At 43.1% G+C, this 25,000-nt stretch overlaps 1 protein-coding gene across 1 annotated transcript in view; it reads left to right on the top strand.

Moving 5' to 3' along the window:
• Positions 1-25,000, top strand: part of cacna1ib (calcium voltage-gated channel subunit alpha1 Ib) — a 155,604-nt gene that overhangs the window by 24,123 nt on the left and 106,481 nt on the right. Inside the window, exon 2 of the mRNA XM_079884438.1 lies at positions 20,672-20,928. Coding sequence (XP_079740564.1) covers positions 20,686-20,928 — 243 coding nt within the window. The 5' untranslated portion in view covers positions 20,672-20,685. The remainder of the gene's footprint in view (positions 1-20,671; positions 20,929-25,000) is intronic.

A 25,000-nucleotide genomic window follows, 5' to 3' on the forward strand; every position in this document is an offset into this window, starting at 1 on the left:
CCATCTTTAGGAAACACAGCGTTTCTTTCCACTGTTATGCTGATGATATGCAAATCTATCTGCCTTTGACCACGGAAAAAAAGCATGTTCTTAATAGTTTATCAGCGTGTCTGGATGACGTAAAATCATGGCTCTCAAAAACGTTTCTTTTCCTAAATTCAGATAAATCGGAAGTTATTGTCTTTGGCCCCTCTGAAACTAGAACACAAAACTTACCTAATCTTGAGTTCTTAAATCTTGCTATTTCATCCCAAGTGCGAAATCTGGGTGTTGAAATCGACAACGGCTTGAAATTTGACAGACAAATTGCCTCTGTAGTGGGCTTTAGTTTTTTTATCTTCGCTCTCTCTCTAAAATTAAAACCTTTCTTTCTAACGCCTCTTTAGAGGTTGCTATCCACGCCTTTATTACATCTCGGCTGGATTACTGCAACTCTCTGTATTATGGTGTTTCAAAGACTCAAATTTTCCGTTTACAAGTCGTTCAAAATGCAGCAGCTAGATTCCTGAAGGGATGTAAAAATTTTTATCATGTTACACCCCTTCTGAGATCTCTACATTGGTTACCTGTTCAGTATAGAATTGAATATAAAATTCTATTACTTGTCTACAAATCTTTAAATAAACTTGCACCATCTTATCTGACGGACTTACTTCACCCGTACACTCCTAAGCGAGGACTTAGATCGGGAAACAAATTCCTCCTTCACATTCCCAGAACCCGCTTGAAAAAAGGGGAAATAGAGCCTTTGAAGTGGCTGGCCCCACTCTGTGGAATAATCTCCCGACCCAAATTAAAATGGCTTCCACTTTATCTGAGTTTAAAGTTGCTCTCAAAAATCTGTTTGTCTCGGCTTTTAACATGTAATTTATCCTGTTTTTATTGTTTCTAAGTGATTATTGATTGTTTCTTTCTTGCGTATCTATATAGTAATTATTGTACAGCACTTTGGTCAGCCGGTGGCCAGTAGTACAGTGGTGGTCAAAATTGATGGCACCCCTGATAAATATGATAAAAAATGGCTGTAAAGAATAAATCTGCATTGTTTATCCTTTTGATCTTTCCTTCAAAAAATTCACAAAAATCTAACCTTTCATTGAAGTAAAATAATTGAAATTGGGGGGTAAATCACATTATGAAATAAATGTTTTTCTCCAAAACACGCTGGCCATAATTGTTGGCACCCCTAGAATTTTTTATGACAAAAATATCTCTGAAGTATATTCCCATTACTATTTACCTTTTTAAGCACACCAGGGTGACTAGGAACATGAAATTGTCCAGCTATGACTTCTTGTTTCACAGGAGTTTAAATATGAGGAAACACAAAGGCCAAATTCCCTGAATCATCCATCACAATGAGTAAAACCACAGAATATAGTTCTGATGTGCAGCAAAAGATTGTTGAGCTTCACAAAATAGAAAGTGGCTGTAAGAAAATATCCAAAGAATTGAAAATCCCCATTTTGACCATCAGGGCAATAATTAAGTTATAATCAACTAAAGATGTTACGAATCTGCCAGGAAGAGGATGTGTGTCTATATTGTCTTAATGCACAGTGAGGAGGAAAGTTTGAGTGGACAAAGACTCTTCAAGGATCACAGATGGAGAATTGCAGAGATTAGTTGAGTCTTGGGGGTCAGAAAGCCAAAAAAAAAGTTCCCTGACCTGATGAGTGGAGTGAACTGAAGAGAAGAAGCACTAACATGAACTTGTGAATCTGAAGGATCTGGAGAGATTCTGTATGGAGGAATGGTCTCTGATCTCTTGTCATGTGTTCTCCAAACTCATCAGGCATTAGGCAAAAGGAGGTTGCAAAAAGTGTTTAATAACAGGGTGCCAACAATTATGGCCAGCGTGTTTTGGAGAAAAACATTTATTTTATAATGTGATTTACCCCCCACTTTCAATTCTTTTACTTCAATGAAAGGTTAGATTTTTGTGAATTTTTTTAATGAAAGATCAAAAGGATAAACAATGCAGATTTATTTTTTACAGCCATTTTTTATCATATTTATCAGGGGTGCCATCAATTTTGACCACCACTGTAAATGTGCTTTAGAAATAAACGGAACTTGAACTTGAACTATTTACCTAATTATTATTCATGAGCCAAATATCATAATCAGAGAAATATTTAGGAGATGAAGTGTGTGAAGATAGCCACAGAGAATAAGAGCGAGAAGAGTTTATTGATTATTTAACCGTTTTGGTCCTGGCATTCTGGTGTTACAAGTTTTTCTGATTGGTTGAGTGGCATTTTGAGTGTTCCAACTAGTCTAGCGATGTTCCGATTGGTTGAGTGTCATTCTGAGTGTTTCGATTGGTTGAGTGGCATTCCGAGTGTTCCGAATGGTATTCCGAGTGTTCTGATTGGTTGAGTGGCATTCCGAGCGTTCCGATTGTTCAAGAGGTGTTTTGAGTGTTCCAATTGGTTGAATGGCATTCTGAGTGTTTCGATTGGTTGAGTGGCATTCCGAGTGTTTCGACTGGTCAAGCAGTTTTTCCGATTGGTTGAGTGGCATTCCGAGTGTTCCGAATGGTTGAATGGCATTCCGAGTATTCCGATTGGTTGACTGGCATTCCGAGTGTTCCGATTGGTTGACTGGCATTCTGAGTGTTTCGACTGGTCAAGCAGTTTTTCCGATATTCCGATTGGTATTCCGAGTGTTCCGATTGGTTGAGTGGCATTCCGAGTGTTCCGATTGGTCAAGAGGTGTTATGAGTGTTCTGATTGGTTGAGTAGCATTTTGAGTGTTCCTTTTGGTTGAGTGGCATTCCGAGTGTTTCGACTGGTCAAGCAGTTTTTCCGATTGGTTGAGTGGCATTCCAAGTGTTCCGATTGGTATTCCAATTGGAAATAGCAATTTCCGAGTCTTCCGATTGGTATTCTGAGTGTTCTGATTGGTTGAGTGGCATTCCGAGTGTTCCGATTGTTCAAGAGGTGTTATGAGTGTTCTGATTGGTTGAGTGGCATTCCGAGTGTTTCGACTGGTCAAGCAGTTTTTCTGATTGGTTGAGTGGCATTCTGAGTGTTCCGATTGGTTGAATGGCATTCCGAGTGTTCCGATTGGTTGACTGGCATTCTGAGTGTTTCGACTGATCAAGCAGTTTTTCCGATTGGTTGAGTGGCATTCCGAGTGTTCCGATTGGTTGAGTGGCATTCCGAGTGTTCCGATTGGTCAAGCAGTGTTCAGAGTGTTCTGATTGGTTCATTCTGAGTGTTTCGACTGGTCAAGCAGTGTTCCAAGTATTCTGATTGGTTCATTCTGAGTGTTTCTATTGGTCAAGCAGTGTTCAGAGTGTTCCGATTGGTTGAGCGTGTGGAATTGAACAGAATTACTGACTATTTTGTGTGACATGTCAATTGCCTGATATGAACTTCCTAGATTATAGTGATTCTTACATTTTTAGCTGTTGTATAAAAGCAACATCACACTCAACCCCTGTCCAATCACATCCATGATGATGTGTGTGATCTCTCTTTTTTCACACACACATTAATCTAGTCTAGTGTTTTGTTTTATTTTATTTATGAATCATTTTTACCATTGAGGATGTCTGCTGAGAGAGGTGTTGTCTGATTATTTCACTTCAGGACACAAACACAATTACCCAGCAGCTATTTGCATTGGGATTGTTTATTAGCAGGTGGGATTAATTACAGGGGGAGACAGGAGAGAGACAGTGTGTGTGTGTGTGTGTGTGTGTGTGTGTGTGTTGCCCACGCAGAGAGATCAATCATGAGCTGCTCTATGTAGACTCTACAGAAAACATTACCACTGAAATCCATGTAACTGCCTGTCTATCTCTGTCTTCTAAACTTTATTTTAAGGTGATGTTAATTACACAAATAAGAACTGAGTAATATTAATTAGCTAAATGCACTTAGTATTGGGTTAGGGTTAGTTGCTTGTAATTATGCATTGCATAATTTAATGTTATTACTATAGTATGTATTTACTTATAACATGTGTAACAATGTCATCTTAAAAAATAAAGTGTTACCGCATTTGTTTCTTGTCCAGAGAGGAAGAGGCATGACGTCAACCAAACAAACCCTGTCAGGAACACTAAATCTCCTAAATCAAAATAAACAAATGATTATGAAATAATATCTCATAAACTATGGTATTATTTTGCATTGACACATTATGTTCATGATAATTAAATTATGTTTATTATAATCTCATTATACTAATGTGAAACAAACAATATATATATATTTCAATTAAGTATTTGTTCATCATGGTAGTATTTACTGAATGTCTTTAGGCTAATTAAAAAGATGAAATCTTTGTATTACAGTATTTTTATGGTAGTGCAGTTAAAACAGATTCATAATTTTGAGGAATATCAATGAGAATTGCAAAAAAAACTCAAAAGATGCATTTAAGAAATGATATGGAGTAAACATGTTTGTCATGAACAAATCTGCAGCAAATCTTAATGTCCTATAAAATGGTTTTGTTTTTTATGCACAGTATAATTTTAACCTCTTATTTTGGCTGTTTTCATTGATGTTAAGTTACTGTGTGTGTGTGTGTGCGAGTGAGTGAGTGAGTGAGTGTGTTTGTGAGTGTGTGAGCGACTGTGAGCAACTGTGAGTAAATGTGAGTGTGAGCGAGTGTGTGAGTGAGTGTGTGAGTGAGTGAGTGTGTTTTTGAGTGTGTGAGTGCGAGTATGTAAGTGTATGTGTGTGTGAGTGAGAGTGAGTGTGTGTGTGTGTGTGAGTGTGAGCAACTGTGAGTGTGTGAGTGTGAGCGAGTGTGTGAGCGAGTGTGTGAGTGAGTGAGTGTGTTTTTGAGTGTGTGAGTGTGTAAGTGTATGTGTGTGTGAGTGAGAGTGAGTGTGTTTGTGAGTGTGTGTGTGAGTGAGTGTGAGCAACTGTGAGTGTGTGAGCGAGTGTGTGAGTGAGTGTGTGTGTGAGTGAGTGAGTGAGTGTGTTTTTGAGTGTGTGAGTGCGAGTGTGTAAGTGTGTGTGTGAGTGAGAGTGAGTGTGTTTGTGAGTGTGTGAGTGTGAGTGTGAGCGTGAGCGAGTGTGAGCGTGTGAGTGAGTGTGTGTGAGTGTGAGCGAGTGTGTGAGTGTGTGTGAGCAACTGAGTGTGAGTGTGAGCGAGTGTGTGAGTGTGTGAGCGACTGTGAGCAACTGTGAGTGTTTAAGTGTGAGTGTGAGAGAGTGTGTGTGAGTGTGTGTGAGTGTGTGTGAGTGAGTGTGTGTGTGTGTGTGTGTGTGTGTGTGTGTGTGTGTGTGTGTGTGAGAGTGAGTGTGTGAGCGACTGTTTGCAACTGTGAGTGTGAGGGTTTGAGTGAGTGAGTGTGTGTGTGTGAGTGTGAGCGACTGTGTGTGAGCGAGTGAGTGTGAGTGACTGTGAGTGTGTGTGTGTGTGTGAGTGTGAGCGACTGAGTGTGTGTGTGTGTGAGTGTGAGCGACTGTGAGCAACTGTGTGTGAGTGAGTGTGAGTGACTGTGAGTGTGTGAGTGTAAGTTTGTGTTAGTGTGTGAGTGTGTGAGTGTGTGTGTGTGTGTTAGTGTGTGAGTGTGTGTATGTGTGTGTGTGTGTGTGTATGTGTGTGTGTGTGTGTGTGTGTATGTGTGTGTGTGTTAGTGTGTTAGTGTGTGAGTGTGTGTGTGAGTGTGTTTGTGTGTGTGTGTGTTAGTGTGTGAGTGTGTGTGTGTGTGTGTGTGTGTGTGTTAGTGTGTGTGTGTGTGTGTGTGTGTGTGTTAGTGTGTGAGTGTGTGTGTGTGTTAGTGTGTGAGTGTGTGTGTGTGTGTGTGTTAGTGTGTGAGTGTGTGTGTGTGTGTGTGTGTGTGTGTGTGTGTGTGTGTGTGTGTGTGTGTGTGTGTGTGTGTGAGAGTGTGTGTGTGTGTGTGTTAGTGTGTGAGTGTGTGTGTTCTGTGCACGTTCTCTTGTTCTGATTCATCTCGTGTCTCGTTCTTTACCTCCTTCTGTTTCTGACTCTGTTAAACAAGAGTGTGTAGGTGTGTGTTTTACACTTATATAAATTGTCACGTTATGCAATATGTGTGTGTGTGTGTGTGTTTAGGCCGTGTGGATTATATAGAGCTCGATATATACGTGCTATTATAGATCCTGAGATATTTTTGTGTGTGTGTCTTCGGGTTCGGGTTTGTCTTCTTTGTGTGTGTGTGCAGAAGGAATGAGCTGAGCGCTCACAGGTGTGTGTGTCCAGTGATTCTGGATCATAAACATGTTCTGTATCTTCAGACGGGCTGCTATGTGTTTGTCTGGGTTTCAGAGAGATGTAGTGTTTTACCATAGTAACGTGGTCCAGTTCTTCATGATGACCTCGTCTATCACTCGACTCGTGTAGAGATCAGCAGACGTATGGAGCTCATCATGTCATATATATATCATATATATTTACCAATATCATTCACTCAAGATCTTTTATCCAGCTTCCTCACATTTGACATACAGAAATTAGATGTGATTTCTGTGACTGCAAGTGCTGTGATTGGTCGCGTCATTGATGTCACTGTGTTGAGAAAAGTTCAACTTCATGCAAATGAGCAGCTATTGTGTATTGTTGTGTTGTCTCAACGTTTTCTCTGTGTTGTCTCAGCGTTTTCTCTGTGTTGTCTCAGCATTTTCTCTGTGTTGTCTCAACGTTTTCTCTGTGTTGTCTCAACGCTTTCTCTGTGTTGTCTAAGCGTTTTCTCTGTGTTGTCTCAACGCTTTCTCTGCGTTGTCTCAACGTTTTCTCTGCGTTGTCTCAACATTTTCTCTGTGTTGTCTCAACGTTTTCTCTGTGTTGTCTCAACGCTTTCTCTGTGTTGTCTCAGTGTTTTCTCTGTGTTGTCTCAACGCTTTCTCTGTGTTGTCTCAGCATTTTCTCTGTGTTGTCTCAGCGTTTTCTCTGTGTTGTCTCAACGTTTTCTCTGTGTTGTCTCAACGCTTTCTCTGCGTTGTCTCAACGTTTTCTCTGTGTTGTCTCAACGCTTTCTCTGTGTTGTCTCAGCGTTTTCTCTGTGTTGTCTCAGCGTTGTCTCTGTGTTGTCTCAACGCTTTCTCTGTGTTGTCTCAACATTTTCTCTGTGTTGTCTCAACGCTTTCTCTGTGTTGTCTCAACATTTTCTCTGTGTTGTCTCAACGCTTTCTCTGCGTTGTCTCAACGTTTTCTCTGTGTTGTCTCAACGCTTTCTCTGTGTTGTCTCAGTGTTTTCTCTGTGTTGTCTCAACGCTTTCTCTGTGTTGTCTCAGCATTTTCTCTGTGTTGTCTCAGCGTTTTCTCTGTGTTGTCTCAACGTTTTCTCTGTGTTGTCTCAACGCTTTCTCTGCGTTGTCTCAACGTTTTCTCTGTGTTGTCTCAACGCTTTCTCTGTGTTGTCTCAGCGTTTTCTCTGTGTTGTCTCAGCGTTTTCTCTGTGTTGTCTCAACGCTTTCTCTGTGTTGTCTCAACATTTTCTCTGTGTTGTCTCAACGCTTTCTCTGTGTTGTCTCAACATTTTCTCTGTGTTGTCTCAACGCTTTCTCTGTGTTGTCTCAGCGTTTTCTCTGTGTTGTCTCAACGCTTTCTCTGCGTTGTCTCAACGTTTTCTCTGTGTTGTCTCAACGCTTTCTCTGTGTTGTCTCAGCGTTTTCTCTGTGTTGTCTCAGCGTTGTCTCAGCGTTTTCTCTGTGTTGTCTCAGCGTTTTCTCCCCGCATTGACTGTGTTGTCTCATTGTTTTCTCTGTTGTCTCAGCGTTTTCTCAGCGTTGTCTCATTGTTTTCTCTGTGTTGTCTCAGCGTTTTCTCTGTGTTGTCTCAGCATTTTCTCAACGTTGTCTCATTGTTTTCTCTGTGTTGTCTCAGCGTTTTCTCTGTGTTGTCTCAGCGTTTTCTCTGCGTTGTCTCAGCGTTTTCTCTGTGTTGTCTCAACGTTTTCTCCCCGCATTGACTGTGTTGTCTCAGTGTTTTCTCTGCGTTTTCTCTGTGTTGTCTCAGCGTTTTTGTCTCAGCATTTTCTCTGTGTTGTCTCATTGTTTTCTCTGTGTTGTCTCAGCGTTTTCTCAGCGTTGTCTCATTGTTTTCTCTGTGTTGTCTCAGCGTTTTCTCTGTGTTGTCTCAGCGTTTTCTCTGTGTTGTCTCAGCATTTTCTCTGCGTTGTCTCAGTGTTTTCTCTGTGTTGTCTCAGTGTTTTCTCTGTGTTGTCTCAGCGTTTTCTCTGTGTTGTTTCAGCGTTTTCTCTGTGTTGTTTCAGCGTTTTCTCTGCGTTGTCTCAGTGTTTTCTCTGTGTTGTCTCAGTGTTTTCTCTGTGTTGTCTCAACGCTTTCTCTGTGTTGTCTCAGTGTTTTCTCGGTGTTGTCTCAAAGCTTTCTCTGTGTTGTCTCAGCGTTTTCTCTGTGTTGTCTCAGCGTTTTCTCTGTGTTGTCTCAACGCTTTCTCTGTGTTGTCTCAACATTTTCTCTGTGTTGTCTCAACGTTTTCTCTGTGTTGTCTCAACGCTTTCTCTGTGTTGTCTCAGTGTTCCCTTTCAAGGGAACTCGAGCTGCGTCGAGACGCGGTGGGAACACCCTGCGTGATTGCGTCGTGAAGCACGTGTATAATCAGTCCAATGGAAAGACGAGATGTCATAGTGACGTCACCGACCAGGAAACTATAAGGCAGCCCCGCTGACACAGATCGCGTTAGCTTCTGTGCCTTCAGCAAGCGCTCTCTGTATATCTGTCCCTGTCATATTTATTGTTGTCTGTCAAGCTCAATATATATATATCTATTATGGCGAATAAGCAAGAATACAGGCGTTGTGTTGTTCCCTGCCCTCGTTACATCACGGGTGGGGACACACATCTGCTTTGTGTTTTTTGTTTGGGAGTGGAGCAGCCCAGTCAGTTTTCGAGGGAGCTGACTGTGAGCATTGCGTAAAGCTGTCCTTGCGGACGCTCCGCTCTCGCCGGGCGTTCTTTGAGGAGGACGGTTCGGTTCGCGTTCCCCGAGGTGCGGGTCCCGCTGCTGCCGAGGCACAGCGGAGGCTTTCATCTTGGGGTTCGCATATGGATTTAGTAGCGGGGCTTGAGACGGGCTCCGCCCTTTCTCAACCCTTACCTGCTGAATCCGGTGCTTCAGCCCAGGAAGGAGCCCGCGCTGCGGCTTCTCCTTCCCAGACTGAAGCACCAATGTTGCGACTATCCAGTTCTGAGGAACTGGATGTCGTCAGTGTTGAGCAAAATATTGATGAGTGTTCGCCAGCTCGTATTTCTGGGGATGAGGAGCTTATGGAGGTTTTAACTCGTGCTGTTGCCAAGTTAAATATTGAATGGCCATCTGATGATATTGAAACTGTGTCTAATAAAAGTCTTTTAGATGAACGTTTTTTGCCATCAAAATCACGACCTCCTCGTCGGGAACTGCCGTTTTTTCCTGATCTTCACACTGAGATGTCTAGATCATGGATTAAACCGGCGTCTTTCAGAGTGCACAATCCACAAACACACAACTATAGTAATATTAAAGATATTTCACACTATGGTTATTTGACGATGCCTCCGGCGGAAGAGACGCTTGCGAGCCATCTTTCCCCCGAGTCATCATCATCACTGAAAGCCCCGACGTTACCCACCAAGCCATTAAAAGCTACATCAATGATGGTGGGTAAAGCATATTCGGCAGCAGGTCAGGCAGCAGCATGTTTACACACTATGTCGATTTTGCAAGCATATCAGGCTGACCTGCTGAGGGACATGGATGATTGTGAGGAAGTTAGTGCTGACGCAATTCGAGAATTGCGTCGGGCGACAGATCTATCTCTCCGGGCCACCAAGGAGACGGCAAAATCTGTGGGCCGTTCTATGGCAGCCCTGGTGGTCACGGAGCGTCATTTATGGTTAAATTTATCTGATATAAAGGATAAAGATAGATCTGTTCTTCTGGATGCCCCGCTTTCGCCTTCAAGTCTGTTCGGCGATGCTATAAATTGTGTTGTTGACAGATTCACTGAGTCAAAGAAACAGGCGGCGGCATTTCAGAGGTTTCTTCCTCGCCGATCCAGTGTCCCAGAGACTGCTGGGCGTAATGTTAAATCCGAGCAGTCTCGGCCGTCTACGAGCTCCGCACAGCACAGAGTGCAACAAAAACAGAGCGTCGCCTCTCGGGTTCCTCCACAGTCTGGGGAGTCCAGGGGGCGGGCGCAGTTTAAGCCAGTTAGAGGTAGACAAGATCTGAGGACTGTCCTCTCTAGGAAGGCTTGGGACAAGAAGAAGTCCTGATGCCAGTGGTGTCAAAATGTTGAGGGTGGTCCCCTCAGGGGAGGGACGGTTTCGAGGGATCGTTCCTCCTCTGCGCCCGCTGGGGGGCGGCTCTCTGAGGAGAGTCGCAGCGCTGTCACATCGGTTGTTCCCTGCCGGTTCGCCGTTTCAGGGCACCGATGTGTCAGCATCCCCGTACGATCCTCCGAGGAGGGTCGTAAAACGGTCAGTTCGGTTGTTCCCTGCCGGTTCGCCGCTTCAGGGCACCGAAATGTCTGTTCAACTAAATCCAGAGACCAGTCTCGAGAGACTGGTTCCCTTAGCAGAATTTCTGGTAGCGTGGAAACTTCTACCAAATATTTCTCAATGGGTCCTGCATATAGTGGAAAAGGGTTACAGAATTCAGTTCGGTTCTCGTCCGCCCAGATTTCAAGGAGTTCTGCCCACAGTGGTGGACTCCGAGCAGGCTCTGGTTATGGAGCAGGAAGTACTGACGCTTCTTCGAAAAGGAGCTATAGAAAGGGTTTCTCCTCCCAGCAGAGAGTCAGGGTTTTACAGCCGTTATTTCATTGTTCCAAAGAAGGATGGGGGGTTGCGTCCTATTCTAGATCTGCGGCAGTTAAACCGCAGAGTTCAGAAACTCAAGTTCAAGATGCTTACACTCAAACAGATTGTATCTCAGATTCAGTCCGAGGACTGGTTTGTCACAATAGACTTGAAGGACGCATACTTCCATGTATCTATTCATCCTCATCACAGGAAGTTCCTGAGGTTTGCTTTCGGGGGCGAAGCATACCAGTATCGGGTTCTTCCCTTCGGCCTAGTTCTATCACCCCGCACCTTTACAAAATGTGTGGATGCAGCTTTGGCTCCTCTAAGACTCCAGGGCATTCGCATATTAAACTATATAGACGATTGGTTGATTCTAGCTCAGTCAGAGCAGATGGCAGTTCGGCATCGAGGTGTCGTTCTGTCTCATATAGAGAAGTTGGGGTTGCGGCTCAACGCCAAAAAGAGTGTGCTCCTCCCAGCTCAGAGGACCACTTTTCTAGGCGTAATTTGGGATTCAACAACAATGCAGGCACGTCTGTCTCCTGCACGTATATCAGCGATTCTCACAGCCGTAAGAGGAATAAAACTAGGCCAGTCACTCACTGTAAAACAGTTTCAGAAACTGTTGGGGCTCATGGCAGCGGCGTCCAACGTAATTACTTTTGGCCTTCTGTACATGAGACCTCTGCAGTGGTGGCTCAGGACCATGGGGTTTTCTCCGAGGGGAAATCCGTTTCGCATGATCAAGGTCACGCGGCGTTGCCTTCGTGCTTTGGTCATGTGGAAGAAACCTTGGTTCCTCGCCCAGGGCCCAGTGTTGGGGGCTTCTTGTCGACGCGTAACGCTTTCGACAGACGCTTCCCTCACGGGGTGGGGCGCAGTCATGAGCGGTCGCTCGGTGTCAGGTCTTTGGCAGGACCATCAACTGTCTTGGCACATAAATCGGTTAGAAATGATGGCCGTATTTCATGCTCTCAAATACTTCCTGCCAGACCTGAGAGGCCATCACGTGTTGGTCCGCACGGACAACACATCGGTGGTTTCGTACATCAACCATCAGGGGGGTCTGAGGTCTCGACTACTATGCAATCTGGCTCATCAGATCCTCCTATGGGCCCAGGGGAAATTACTGTCACTGAGGGCAGTATATATTCCAGGGCATCTGAATGTAGGAGCAGATATCCTGTCAAGGCAGGGGCTGAGGCCCGGGGAGTGGAGGCTTCACCCCGAGGTGGTGGAGCTCCTATGGAAGAAATATGGTCGAGCTCGAGTAGACCTTTTCGCATCATCAGATTCAACCCATTGTCCGCTTTGGCTCTCTCTCACACATCCAGCTCCTCTCGGACTGGATGCAATGGTGCAGGTGTGGCCGAGGCTACACCTGTACGGATTTCCCCCCGTATCGATGCTCCCGGGAGTTCTGGAGAGGGTTCGCCGGGAAGGGGCTCATCTACTGTTAATAGCCCCGTACTGGCCGACACGAGTCTGGTTCTCGGACCTAGTATCTCTTCTGGACGGCTCTCCGATGGAGATTCCCGTTAGGAGGGACTTGCTGTCCCAAGCAAGGGGCACGATATTTCACCCTCACCCAGAGTTATGGAAGTTGTGGGCTTGGCCTCTGAGGGGGCCCAGCTCATAGAATCCGGTCTCTCGACTGAGGTCGTTGAGACCATCCTTCAATCCAGAGCTCCCTCCATGAGGAAACTTTATGCTTTGAAATGGAAATTATTTTCTACCTGGTGTGGAAATCGAAATTTGAATCCTGTTAACTGCCCTGTTGGTACAGTTCTCGAATTTCTACAAGACCGTTTCTCTGCTGGATTATCTCCTTCCACCTTAAAGGTGTATGTTGCTGCTATATCTGCTTATCACACCCCTCTGGCGGGCACTTCAGTTGGGAGAGATCCTCTAATTATTCGTTTTCTCCGTGGCACTTTGAGGTTGAGACCTGCATTGCACTCTAGAGCACCGGCATGGGATTTGGCCATTGTACTTGAGGGTCTGGCCTTGGCTCCCTTCGAACCCATTGAAGAGGTTTCAGAAAAGTTCCTCACTCTAAAAACTTTATTTCTTCTTGCTATTTCGTCTATCAAGAGAATTGGAGATTTACAAGCTTTGTCGGTGGCTCCATCATGTCTGGAATTTGCACCTGGTATGGTGAAGGCATTTCTTCACCCTAGACTAGGTTACATACCTAAGGTCCCTACTAATGTTGGGGGCCCAATAGTGCTGCAGGCCTTTTATCCTCCACCATTTAATACCCCAGACCAGGAAAACCTTAATCTGTTGTGCCCTGTGCGGGCGTTGGATGCTTACGTCCACAGAGCTGCCCTGTGGCGTAAATCGGAACAATTATTTGTCTGCTTTGGTGCACCTAAGAGAGGGTGCCCTGCATCTAAACAGATAATGAGCAAGTGGATAGTTGAGGCGATCTCGCTTGCATATGAAGCGGCCGGACAGCCTTCACCTTTGACTGTTCGGGCCCATTCTACGAGGAGTATGGCTGCCTCTACGGCTTTAATTTCGGGAGTTTCCCTTCATGACATTTGTAATGCGGCAGGATGGTCTTCTCCGCATACATTTGTGAGATTTTATGACTTGGACCTCTCCACTCCTGGGGTCAAATTGCTTGCTTCTTAGTATGCGCTTGGTACTTCATACAGAACAGGCACATCGTCATTATGGCATAGTGGGTATGGGGTTCCCACCGCGTCTCGACGCAGCTCGAGTTCCCTTGAAAGGGAACGTCTCAGGTTACGTATGTAACCCTGGTTCCCTGAGAGGGAACGAGACGCTGCGTCGCCTTGCCATACTTCCTGCATGCCCTGACCGACTTGCTTCAGGCTTTTTCAGAAGCTAACGCGATCTGTGTCAGCGGGGCTGCCTTATAGTTTCCTGGTCGGTGACGTCACTATGACATCTCGTCTTTCCATTGGACTGATTATACACGTGCTTCACGACGCAATCACGCAGGGCGTTCCCACCGCGTCTCGACGCAGCGTCTCGTTCCCTCTCAGGGAACCAGGGTTACATACGTAACCTGAGACGTTTTCTCTGTGTTGTCTCAACGCTTTCTCTGTGTTGTCTCAGCGTTTTCTCTGTGTTGTCTCAGCGTTTTCTCTGTGTTGTCTCAACGCTTTCTTTGTGTTGTCTCAGCGTTTTCTCTGTGTTGTCTCAACGCTTTCTCTGTGTTGTCTCAACATTTTCTCTGTGTTGTCTCAACGCTTTCTCTGTGTTGTCTCAGCGTTTTCTCTGTGTTGTCTCAACGCTTTCTCTGCGTTGTCTCAACGTTTTCTCTGTGTTGTCTCAACGCTTTCTCTGTGTTGTCTCAGCGTTTTCTCTGTGTTGTCTCAGCGTTGTCTCAGCGTTTTCTCTGTGTTGTCTCAGCGTTTTCTCCCCGCATTGACTGTGTTGTCTCATTGTTTTCTCTGTTGTCTCAGCGTTTTCTCAGCGTTGTCTCATTGTTTTCTCTGTGTTGTCTCAGCGTTTTCTCTGTGTTGTCTCAGCATTTTCTCAGCGTTGTCTCATTGTTTTCTCTGTGTTGTCTCAGCGTTTTCTCTGTGTTGTCTCAGCGTTTTCTCTGCGTTGTCTCAGCGTTTTCTCTGTGTTGTCTCAACGTTTTCTCCCCGCATTGACTGTGTTGTCTCAGTGTTTTCTCTGCGTTTTCTCTGTGTTGTCTCAGCGTTTTTGTCTCAGCATTTTCTCTGTGTTGTCTCATTGTTTTCTCTGTGTTTTCTCAGCGTTTTCTCAGCGTTGTCTCATTGTTTTCTCTGTTGTCTCAGCGTTTTCTCTGTGTTGTCTCAGCGTTTTCTCTGTGTTGTCTCAGCGTTTTCTCTGCGTTGTCTCAGTGTTTTCTCTGTGTTGTCTCAGTGTTTTCTCTGTGTTGTCTCAGCGTTTTCTCTGTGTTGTTTCAGCGTTTTCTCTGCGTTGTCTCAGTGTTTTCTCTGTGTTGTCTCAGTGTTTTCTCTGTGTTGTCTCAGCGTTTTCTCTGCGTTGTCTCAGTGTTTTCTCTGTTGTCTCAGCGTTTTCTCTGTGTTGTCTCAACGTTTTCTCCCCGCATTGACTGTGTTGTCTCAGTGTTTTCTCTGCGTTGTCTCAGCGTTTTCTCTGTGTTGTCTCAGCGTTTTTGTCTCAGCATTTTCTCCGCGTTGTCTCAGCGTTTTCTCTGTGTTGTCTCAGTGTTTTCTCTGTGTTGTCTCAGCGTTTTCTCTGCGCTGTCTCAGTGTTTTCTCTGCGTTGTCTCAGCGTTTTCTCTGCGTTTTCTCTGCGTTTTTTCTGCGTTTTCTCTGCGTTTTCTCTGCGTTGTCTCAGCGTTTTCTCTGCGTTGTCTCAGCGTTTTCTCTGTGTTGTCTCAGCGTTGTCTCTGTATTGTCTCAGCATTTTCTCCGTGTTGTCTCAGCGTTTTCTCTGTGTTGTCTCAGCGTTTTCTCTGTATTGTCTCAGCATTTTCTCCGTGTTGTCTCAGCGTTTTCTCCGAGTTGTCTCAGCGTTTTCTCTGCGTTGTCTCAGCGTTTTCTCTGTGTTGTCTCAGCGTTTTCTCTGCGTTGTCTCAGCGTTTTCTCTGTGTTGTCTCAGCGTTTTCTCCGTGTTGTCTCAGCGTTTTCTCCGCGTTGTCTCAGCGTTTTCTCTGTGTTGTCTCAGCGTTTTCTCTGTGTTGTCTCAGTGTTTTCTCTGCGTTGTCTCAGCGTTTTCTCCGTGTTGTCTCAGCGTTTTCTCTGCGTTGTCTCAGCGTTTTCTCTGTGTTGTCTCAGCGTTTTCTCCGTGTTGTCTCAGCGTTTTCTCCGCGTTGTCTCAGCGTTTTCTCTGTATTGTCTCAGCATTTTCTCCGTGTTGTCTCAGCGTTTTCTCCGTGTTGTCTCAGCGTTTTCTCCGTGTTGTCTCAGCGTTTTCTCTGCGTTGTCTCAGCGTTTTCTCTGTGTTGTCTCAGCGTTTTCTCCGTGTTGTCTCAGCGTTTTCTCTGCGTTGTCTCAGCGTTTTCTCTGTGTTGTCTCAGCGTTTTCTCCGTGTTGTCTCAGCGTTTTCTCCGCGTTGTCTCAGCGTTTTCTCTGTGTTGTCTCAGCGTTTTCTCTGTGTTGTCTCAGTGTTTTCTCTGCGTTGTCTCAGCGTTTTCTCTGTGTTGTCTCAGCGTTTTCTCTCCGCATTGACTGAGTTTTCTCTGCGTTGACTCTGCGTTGTCTGTGTTGTCTCAGTGTGGACTGGAGTGGACTTGTGTCTCTATTATTCAAATTATAGGGCCCAATGGATGAGGAACAGATTACTGTTTCTCTCTCAGACAGGAAACACACAGCACTGATTTATTACACACATCACATGCTATTTTTACCAGCGCTGCAGTGACAAAACACTGCAGATTTAAGAGCTTAAAGCACCTTATTCTGAAGATTAAAAATTAAACAGACGTAATTTAGTTTAACTTTTCACTTTAATCTACTGTACCTTTCAGACTCATTTAGGTCTGTATGTAAATGAGCTGTGCCCTGATTGCCGTTCATCAGTTGCTCAGTTCTGTCGTATGTTAATGAGCTCATAGCGATGATGTCACGAAGGCTTGTGAGTGAATCCAGTGCTGTTTTCCATCATGCGACTCCTTTCAGAAGAGCGTGAGTGGAGTGAGATTGAGGTTGGTGTCCGTCAGGATGTTTATACGGCAGATTTCCGCTCTGCTCCGACTGTAAACAGATTCTCAGCACACGCATCTGTTTGTGTCATATTTTCTCACAGATTTTCACCTGTAATATAAATATTTGACGGCCAAGCAGTTGCTATAGTTTTTCATGGCTTTCTCTCTCAGATTTCGTCAGATTTCACCTGGATGTAGTTTTTCTCTCATGTCCGTAAACGTCTCTGCTCATGTAATTGAGACGCTCCAGCTTAAACATCATTTGTGATGTTTTCAAAGGCTGATTGTGTGTGTTAGTGAGATCCGTGTGATACACACATGCGTGTCCTCTCATTCATACGTCAAACAACTCCTGTACAATAAAAAAGGCCTGTATTTACAGTTTTTTACAATTGCTAACACACAATTTTGCAAACTAGGCTGGTTTTATCAAAACACTAAACACAATTCACAAAACCACACACCCAAACTGCAAAATACCTCATATATCCTGCAAAATGAAGCACTGCAACCAAAACTACAGATCGCATTATCAAAATCAAACTTTTGCACGAAATGGCACACACTTCATTCATATTAGCTGTTTTTTGTCTAATCAACTACACACTGTTGGGCATAATGAAGAGCACTCTCATCTTTAGCATGATTTGCCATAATACTAAATTAGTTCAAACTGTAGAAAGTTCTTCTGATTGTTCACAAGGACAGAAATATTTGCAGATACACACACATGCTGTTCAAACATTTATTTTTTATTTTTCACCAAACAAGTCAGTGCAACATATGCAGATATATTTACACTGGACTGAACAAAAATATGCTCACAAGAAACAGTAAACTGAAAAACACTGAAGTGTTACAGTTTTTCTCAATTGTTTACACACATTTTCTGAAAGCGTGCCTCATATTCTCAGAACTCTACACACAAGTCAAACAACACACACACAATGGGCAAAACCCCTCAATTCTCCTGCAAAATGAAACTTTACATTCAAAACAATGTTATTTCTTCTCAAAATGGTATTTTGTTTTCAAATAATTGTTGACACACACAATCCATCATATGAATAGACATTTATAAGAGCCAGTCGAACACTGATGTGCTCAATGTAAAACACTATGATGAATGCAAAACACTTCTTCTCCATTCATCATAATGACTTAGGCCTTTTTTTTTGTTCAGTGTTACACTTACTACAGACAGTGCATACATAAGTGTGTTGTAAAATATTTGAGAATATTGTTTTTATACTCAGAACAAACAAATACACGTAAACAAATATATTTTATTTTTCCCACAAAAACAATGTACACAGTGTACATCCCAACCAACACAAAGTTGCACACACAGTGGTCTACATACAAAACAACAGAGGAATTGACTATACAGTTCCCGTAAAAAAATAAAATCCGATGTTGGCATCCATTGCTCCATTGAAGAGCTTACCTGTTGAAGAGCTCAGCTGTTGAAGAGCTCACCTGTTGAAGAGCTGACCTGTTGAAGAGCTCACCTGTTGAAGAGCTGACCTGTTGAAGAGCTTACCTGTTGAAGAGCTCACCTGTTGAAGAGCTCACCTGTTGAAGAGCTCACCTGTTGAAGAGCTGACCTGTTGAAGAGCTCAGCTGTTGAAGAGCTCACCTGTTGAAGAGCTGACCTGTTGAAGAGCTCACCTGTTGAAGAGCTGACCTGTTGAAGAGCTCACCTGTTGAAGAGCTGACCTGTTGAAGAGCTGACCTGTTGAAGAGCTGACCTGTTGAAGAGCTCACCTGTTGAAGAGCTGACCTGTTGAAGAGCTCACCTGTTGAAGAGCTGACCTGTTGAAGAACTGACCTGTTGAAGAGCTGACCTGTTGAAGAGCTCACCTGTTGAAGAGCTTACCTGTTGAAGAGCTCACCTGTTGAAGAGCTTACCTGTTGAAGAGCTCACCTGTTGAAGAGCTTACCTGTTGAAGAGCTCAGCTGTTGAAGAGCTCACCTGTTGAAGAGCTGACCTGTTGAAGAGCTCACCTGTTGAAGAGCTGACCTGTTGAAGAGCTTACCTGTTGAAGAGCTCACCTGTTGAAGAGCTGACCTGTTGAAGAGCTCACCTGTTGAAGAGCTCACCTGTTGAAGAGCTCACCTGTTGAAGAGCTGACCTGTTGAAGAGCTGACCTGTTGAAGAGCTGACCTGTTGAAGAGCTGACCTGTTGAAGAGCTTACCTGTTGAAGAGCTCACCTGTTGAAGAGCTCACCTGTTGAAGAGTTCACCTGTTGAAGAGCTCCCCTGTTGAAGAGCTCACCTGTTGAAGAGCTCACCTGTGGCCCTTTTATGCTAAAGCTCTGATTGCTAATTGTAAAACTGTGTGACGGGTGTTTGCCCATGTGATGAGTCAGTGTGCGTATCTGAATGGCAGTGTGTTCCTTGTGAAAACAAGAGATTTTCTGCATGAAAATTGTGCCAAAAGCAGAGAATTGTGTGTAGTGTTTTGAAAAAGATGTGTTTTAGAACGGCAATTTGAGTGTAAAGCAGGAATTGTGCTTGTAGTTCAGCAGAATAATTGGTTCAGGGGGTTGGTGCTTGAGGTACATGTTGTGGTCATTGTGTCTCACCAGTGTTTGTGTGTAAACAATTGAGAAAAACTGTAACAGTTAAGCATTGAGGTGTTTGGCCAGGTGCTGCATGTATCATGGAGTGTCATTTTGAATGGCAGTGTTTTGAAATGGCAATCATGTGACTTTATATCAGATTGTTGTGTCTTACGCAGAGAACCGTATTCAGTGCGTTTAAAAAGTGCAATTTTGAACTGCAAAATGTGTGTAAAGCAGAAAATGTGTTTAGACTTTTGGAGACTTGAGAAGAGGTTTTGCTCTCTGTGTGTCAGTGTAAATAATTGTGCTGTGCGTGTCAGTTTAGTGTGTTAGCAACTGGAAAAAATGGTAACATTTATGCATTTCTATTTATGCATAAATAATTATATATAAATAATTGAATTACATTAAAAAATACATACATAATTAGGAATAAAACAATATAAATAATAATTATAAATAAATTCTAAATACTTTCAATTGCATTTTTTATTTTACGCACACACACTCTCACACACATGCTCACACACTCACTCAGATACACACTAACTCAAGACACACACACAGTCACACACACACACACCGTCGCTCAGGGCGGGCTGGATGATGGATTGAGATGTCGAACAGGTTAAAGAGTTTGTGCTGGGGAACATAACAGGGATCATTACACTGACAGCATCCAAAATAAACACTCATCAGTGTGCTAATGTGAGTAAATATACACGATCTTTGTGAGTAAATGCATTCACATTTGTTCACGTGACAGACACGTTTATCAAAAGTGACGTTTCCTTCACGGTGTGTGTCGCTATTCATGCGTTCAGTGGAAACTGAAGCTCAAGCACCACAACTCAGATTAAATACGTCTCTAGTTAGTCAACTGGTTAGCTAACTCATTATTTAAATCAGACTGTGTGTCTTATTTTATATATATTTCTGCTGAAAGTTCATGTGGTGACACACGCGGAATATTCTTCACATTAAACGTGATCGCTCACCTAGAAATGCTCGTTCTGTCATCATTTACTCACCAATCACAGAATAAGATATTTTCAAGAACGTCAACAACAATATTGGACCCCATTGACTTTCATTGGATGGACAGAAAAAAAAATCTTCTTGTGTTCCATCGACACGAGGGTGAATAAATGATCATTTCAGACTCAGTTATTGCTATAATAAACCATCAAAAGTGAAATATGAAGAGCAGAATGTTACTTTAGACCTTCAGCATTATTTAGAGCGTCTCGTTCTTCATGTGCCGCTACAGGAGTGTTTATAACAACCCGTTTATTTAGCTTTCACCCAGTCCACCTTCAACTCGTTTATTTTTGTTCATCTGTATTAATAGATAAACTGTGTGCAGAATTAACTCTTCCAAGGACTTAAAGAAAACTGTTATAAGGAGCTTGTTTAAGTTTCTCTGATTTGACATCCTTCATGGAATTTTTCTAAATGTCATAATAATTTGTTAACAAACCAGTATTCATTATTTCAATGAGCTCCTTGTTTCTGCATTCAATTATAACATCATTTAAACAATACCTTTTTCGCTAACTGTGATTATGTACATTTCTGAAATACATAACTTGGACAGTTTCCTCTGATAACAGATCACTCTAAACTGTAATGTGGACTCATGCACTTTCTGTAAAGCTGCTTTGAAACGATGTGTATTGTGAAAAGCGCTGTAATAAATGTGAACTGAATTGAATTGAATTAATGGTCTCTTTCATTGCAGGCGGGTCCAAAGCCATGACATCAGAGGGGGAGGGGCCTGCCTCGGAGGGGGCGGAGCCACACGTGGACCTGCGTGCCTCTCCTGGCTGGGAGGGGCTTGTTGAAGAAGAGGCGGAGCCTGTGGAGCAGGAACAGGAAGTGGCTGATGATGTCAGCAGTGAGTTGAGCGCTCTAGTCGTCCCGTACCCAGAGTTGGCGCCCATCGTTTTCTTCTGCCTCAAACAGTCCACGTTTCCTCGCAGCTTCTGCTTGCGGATGGTGTCCAGCCCATATCCTTTACCCGCCGCGAGTTTGACCTGAAGAACACGGCGTTAACTGTGTTTGTGTGGAGATTTAAGTTTGTCAATCACTTAGATAATGTTTCTTAGGGCCGCATATACTCACAGTTACTCAAAGGTCTTTGGCAACCCGTCAAAATAAAAGTTTGGTTTAACTTGAAGAAATTATGACAGAAATATATTACTATTGTACAGTAGAATGTACTTCTCAAAGTTATAATAATAATGGTAAATAAAATTTAGATTTTATGCATTTATTTGATCACCAACTTTTTCACATCATAAATACAGAAAAAAACCATTTCATAGGGCTCTATTACTGTAAAAAAAATAAAAAATAAATTATGTTGTTGAAGTTTTAGAAATTATATTGATTATATATTGAGTCTAGAAATAAATGTACGTTATTTTTATTACAAATAAATTGTATTTGACCATTAAAACATTCCAGAAAAAAAAATGGAATCCAGAAAAAACAGAAAAAAAAATGGAATTTTGGATAAAATAAAACAGAATTTAGGGAAAATAAAATGGATTTCATAGGGCCCAAAATTTTTATTTTATTTTATAACATTTTTACAAAATTGTTCAATTCTATAAGTTTCATGATTTCAGTTCATTAGACATGCTTTATAATGACTAAAATTTAATTAAATCATTACACCATTCCAGAAAAATTTAAATGGAAAAAAACAGAATCCAGAAAAATGTAAACGTAAAGAATGGAATCTGGGATAAAACTAAATGGAATTTGAGGGGAAAAAAGGATTTCTGCAGTGTTGCACTGGGAAGCCCCGCCCACAGTCAGATCTCATTGGTCCAGAATACCTGCATATTAAATGCATATCATTTGATCTGTGTGTCACAGTTCGGCGTGTTACGAAACATGCGGTGTAACCGTGTCACGTGGCGTCTGCTTTCTCTGCTTCAGTGATGAACATCTCATTCCCAGGCTGACTTTCAGCACAACTGTGAATAATAATGAACCGTTTTCTGTGATGAAAATATAATGACACATTATAATGATAAATCAGCGGCAGGGTGTTTTTGTTCTGAGAATATAATTACAGTGTGTGTGAGAGATATTACAGCTGGATATCTTCCTTCTTAGAGATCCTCCTACTTATAATGTCTGTTATTCCAGCTCAAATGTGATGGAGAAGAAATCTGAAATGTCAGTGTCATTCAGTTGGCATATTATTGGTTTATTCTAGCCAGGAATCGCCCACTTAGACAGTCTGACTGGCATCTATAGTGATTGAGTAGTTTTTATGTGACGCTGAGGCCATGTTTGTACATCTGAGATCAGACGTGGATAACTCAGTAAGCACAGGCTCGTGATGATGAATATAATGTGGACAAGAGTGTCAAAACTCTGGATGTTTACCAAAGATCTGATGTGATGAAACTAGGGTTGCATGATTTGGGAAAAAATCTGATTGGGATTTCTCATATTTTAAACATTAAACCATCAAACTTTGTTGATTGGCGAATGTTTCGTTTTCAAGCGACTCAAACTCAGAGCAGATGCAGATGCAGTTCATGTGGAGCAGCTTTTACTGTGAGAATCTGAAAAAACCATAGACTGTAAATAAATATGTTTGTAGTGTGCGTGACGTCACTCGTAGTGTTTCGGAAGAGCGTTTCTGAAGCCCAAAGTGGGCGGAGCTGGTCGTCGCCATCTTGGCAGCGTCACTCCCGGATAAACGTAAATGAGCAGCGAGGCGGATTAGCTGAGGTGACGCTAACAGACAAACGGCTAGTAGTGACATCAGCGGCAATCCACCTGTCACTCAAGTGGCCACGCCCTTAATTATGCAGAACTTTAAGACTTGATATAATTTAAATGGATGAGTTATAAAAATATTCACCCCCTCACAGTCGTCATGAAGGACAACATTAGCTATATACACAAAAGCCACTTTTTGCTCCAGGCTGTAAACATGTTTATTTCTGCTGTAAAGTTGGGCATTTTAACATGGGGGTTTATGGGATTGACTCTCTTCTGCAGCCGGTCTCTAGTGGCCAGTGGATGAACTGCAGTTTAACTCACTTCAGTGTTGGACCGGAAGGATGCCGCTTGGAAAAAATCAGCGGATCATGAGATGTGTAAATGAACACAGTTCTGCCCTTCACTCTGAAACTCGCAGCGCATGTTTTCATTTACTTAAATCACAGCCTTTGCCATTTGATAATTGTGCTAAGCCATATCACGATTTTGGCTTTGTTTCGATTAATTTTGCAGCCCAAGATGAAAAACAAACCTTGTCAATCCAGTGACTAGATCCTCTTCAGATAGACTTCAGGCAAACCAGATCAGAGACCCGATGACAGTGATTGACGTACGGTTGATCTGCTGTCAGAATATGAACATACTGAACGGTCTTCAGTATCTGATCTGAATCTTTAGTGTCTCTCAGCTGGTGCTTGACCTCTTCAGACATCAGTGTTACTGTGCAGAGATGACATCTCGCCCTCTCTCTCTCTCTCGCACAGTGTGTCAGTGTCTCTCGTCCTCAGTTGCATTCTTCTCTTCTGTCCTCTCGCATTTCTTCAGTTCCAGCAGTGAATAATGTCTCTAAATGTCAGGCGTCTTTTATTAAGATCAGAATGGCGCTCAGGTGTTTGTCCGTGTGTGTGTGCTGGAATGATTCTTGTGATCACTGAGTCTCTCTGTTTGGGTGTTTTAAGTGTCTGTTGTTGCTGGAATCTCATGCGTCAGATGAACTCAGACGGTCAGGTTAGGCTAGTTTGGAAACTGATGATGATAATCAGCCGCAGTGGAAGAATTCATTCAGATAATGTTGTGACAGTCTCCATTAACTCGTTCCCCGTCATTGGCGAGTTTTTCCGGCAATCCATGTTTTCACTATTATACAGTAGGTGGTGCTATTACATATCTTCTGAAAGAGTACAGAAACAAGCGATAGAAGCATTGCTGACGCACATGTCAAATATTCTCTGTCTTTTGTTTCTCTCAGTGTCTTTTTCTTATGTTAATGGAGGAAAAAGTCTCATTCTGTCTCAAATTTGTGATCTTGTGATATGTTTTTTTGAGCAACCAGACATGTGAAACTCTGACTCAACCAATCGAGTGAGGGGCGGGACTTTTTGCCTCTGACTAATGACAGGCAGGGGAGCGTTCAGGAAACTTGTTTGAAAACAGTCATTATTTTTTTAAATAGTCTTCCTCAAAGTCTTGGGGCCCTAATTTAACGATCTGAAACGCAAGTATCAAGCGCGAAACGCAAGTAACTCTGTGGGCTAAAATGTGTTGGTCTAAAGTCGCTTCATTACTCATAGGTGTGGTTTGGGCGTAACGTGAAATAAACCAATCAGAGCGTCATCTCACATTCCCTTTAAGAGCAGGCGCGCTTGTTCCATGGCGGATTGCTATTATAACGGCGGATTAGCCAGGAGCGGTTCACAGCCGAGGAGACCGGCGTTCTCGTCAGGGCCGTAAAACACAGAGAAGTGACATTGGGGATGGAGAAACACACCCAGATTAGCTTCGGTTAAACAGGCGTATGATAATTTGGGTAAATGTGTAAGCTAGATTTATGCCTATTTTTCACATCTTCATGGACACAACAATGATTTCCCTCATGTGGAATATTTTTCCTTGTAATAATGTATGGTTTTCTAAAAATGAGAAGTTGAACTGCTGCGTCTGTGTAGATGAGAGAAGGAAAGTGTGTGTGTGTTGTGCTCACGCTACATTGATTATGGCCAAGCATGCGCCCTTAAAATAGCATCTGAATAACATGCGCAACGCGGCACTGACTTTAGACGAGGTTTCTCCTGGTCAGTGGCGGAATTGTTTTCTGAAACTGCAAAATAGCACCAGGGAACGTTTGCGCCGGAACACGCCTCCTCTTTTCCCTGAACCGCCCCCGGGAGCGCAAGTTCATTTTCTAATTTACCGACGTGCGTCTGTGGAGGGAAAAGTCCACTGTGCGTCGGGTGAGAAATAGGAATGATACATGCGTCGCTGTACAAAGTCAGTTGCGCTGGGTGCAAGATAGGGCCCATAGATGTTGTTTCAGGCTCTA

The sequence above is a fragment of the Squalius cephalus genome (genome assembly GCF_949319135.1).
Source record: "Squalius cephalus genome assembly, chromosome: 10".
Classification (NCBI taxonomy): domain Eukaryota; kingdom Metazoa; phylum Chordata; class Actinopteri; order Cypriniformes; family Leuciscidae; genus Squalius; species Squalius cephalus.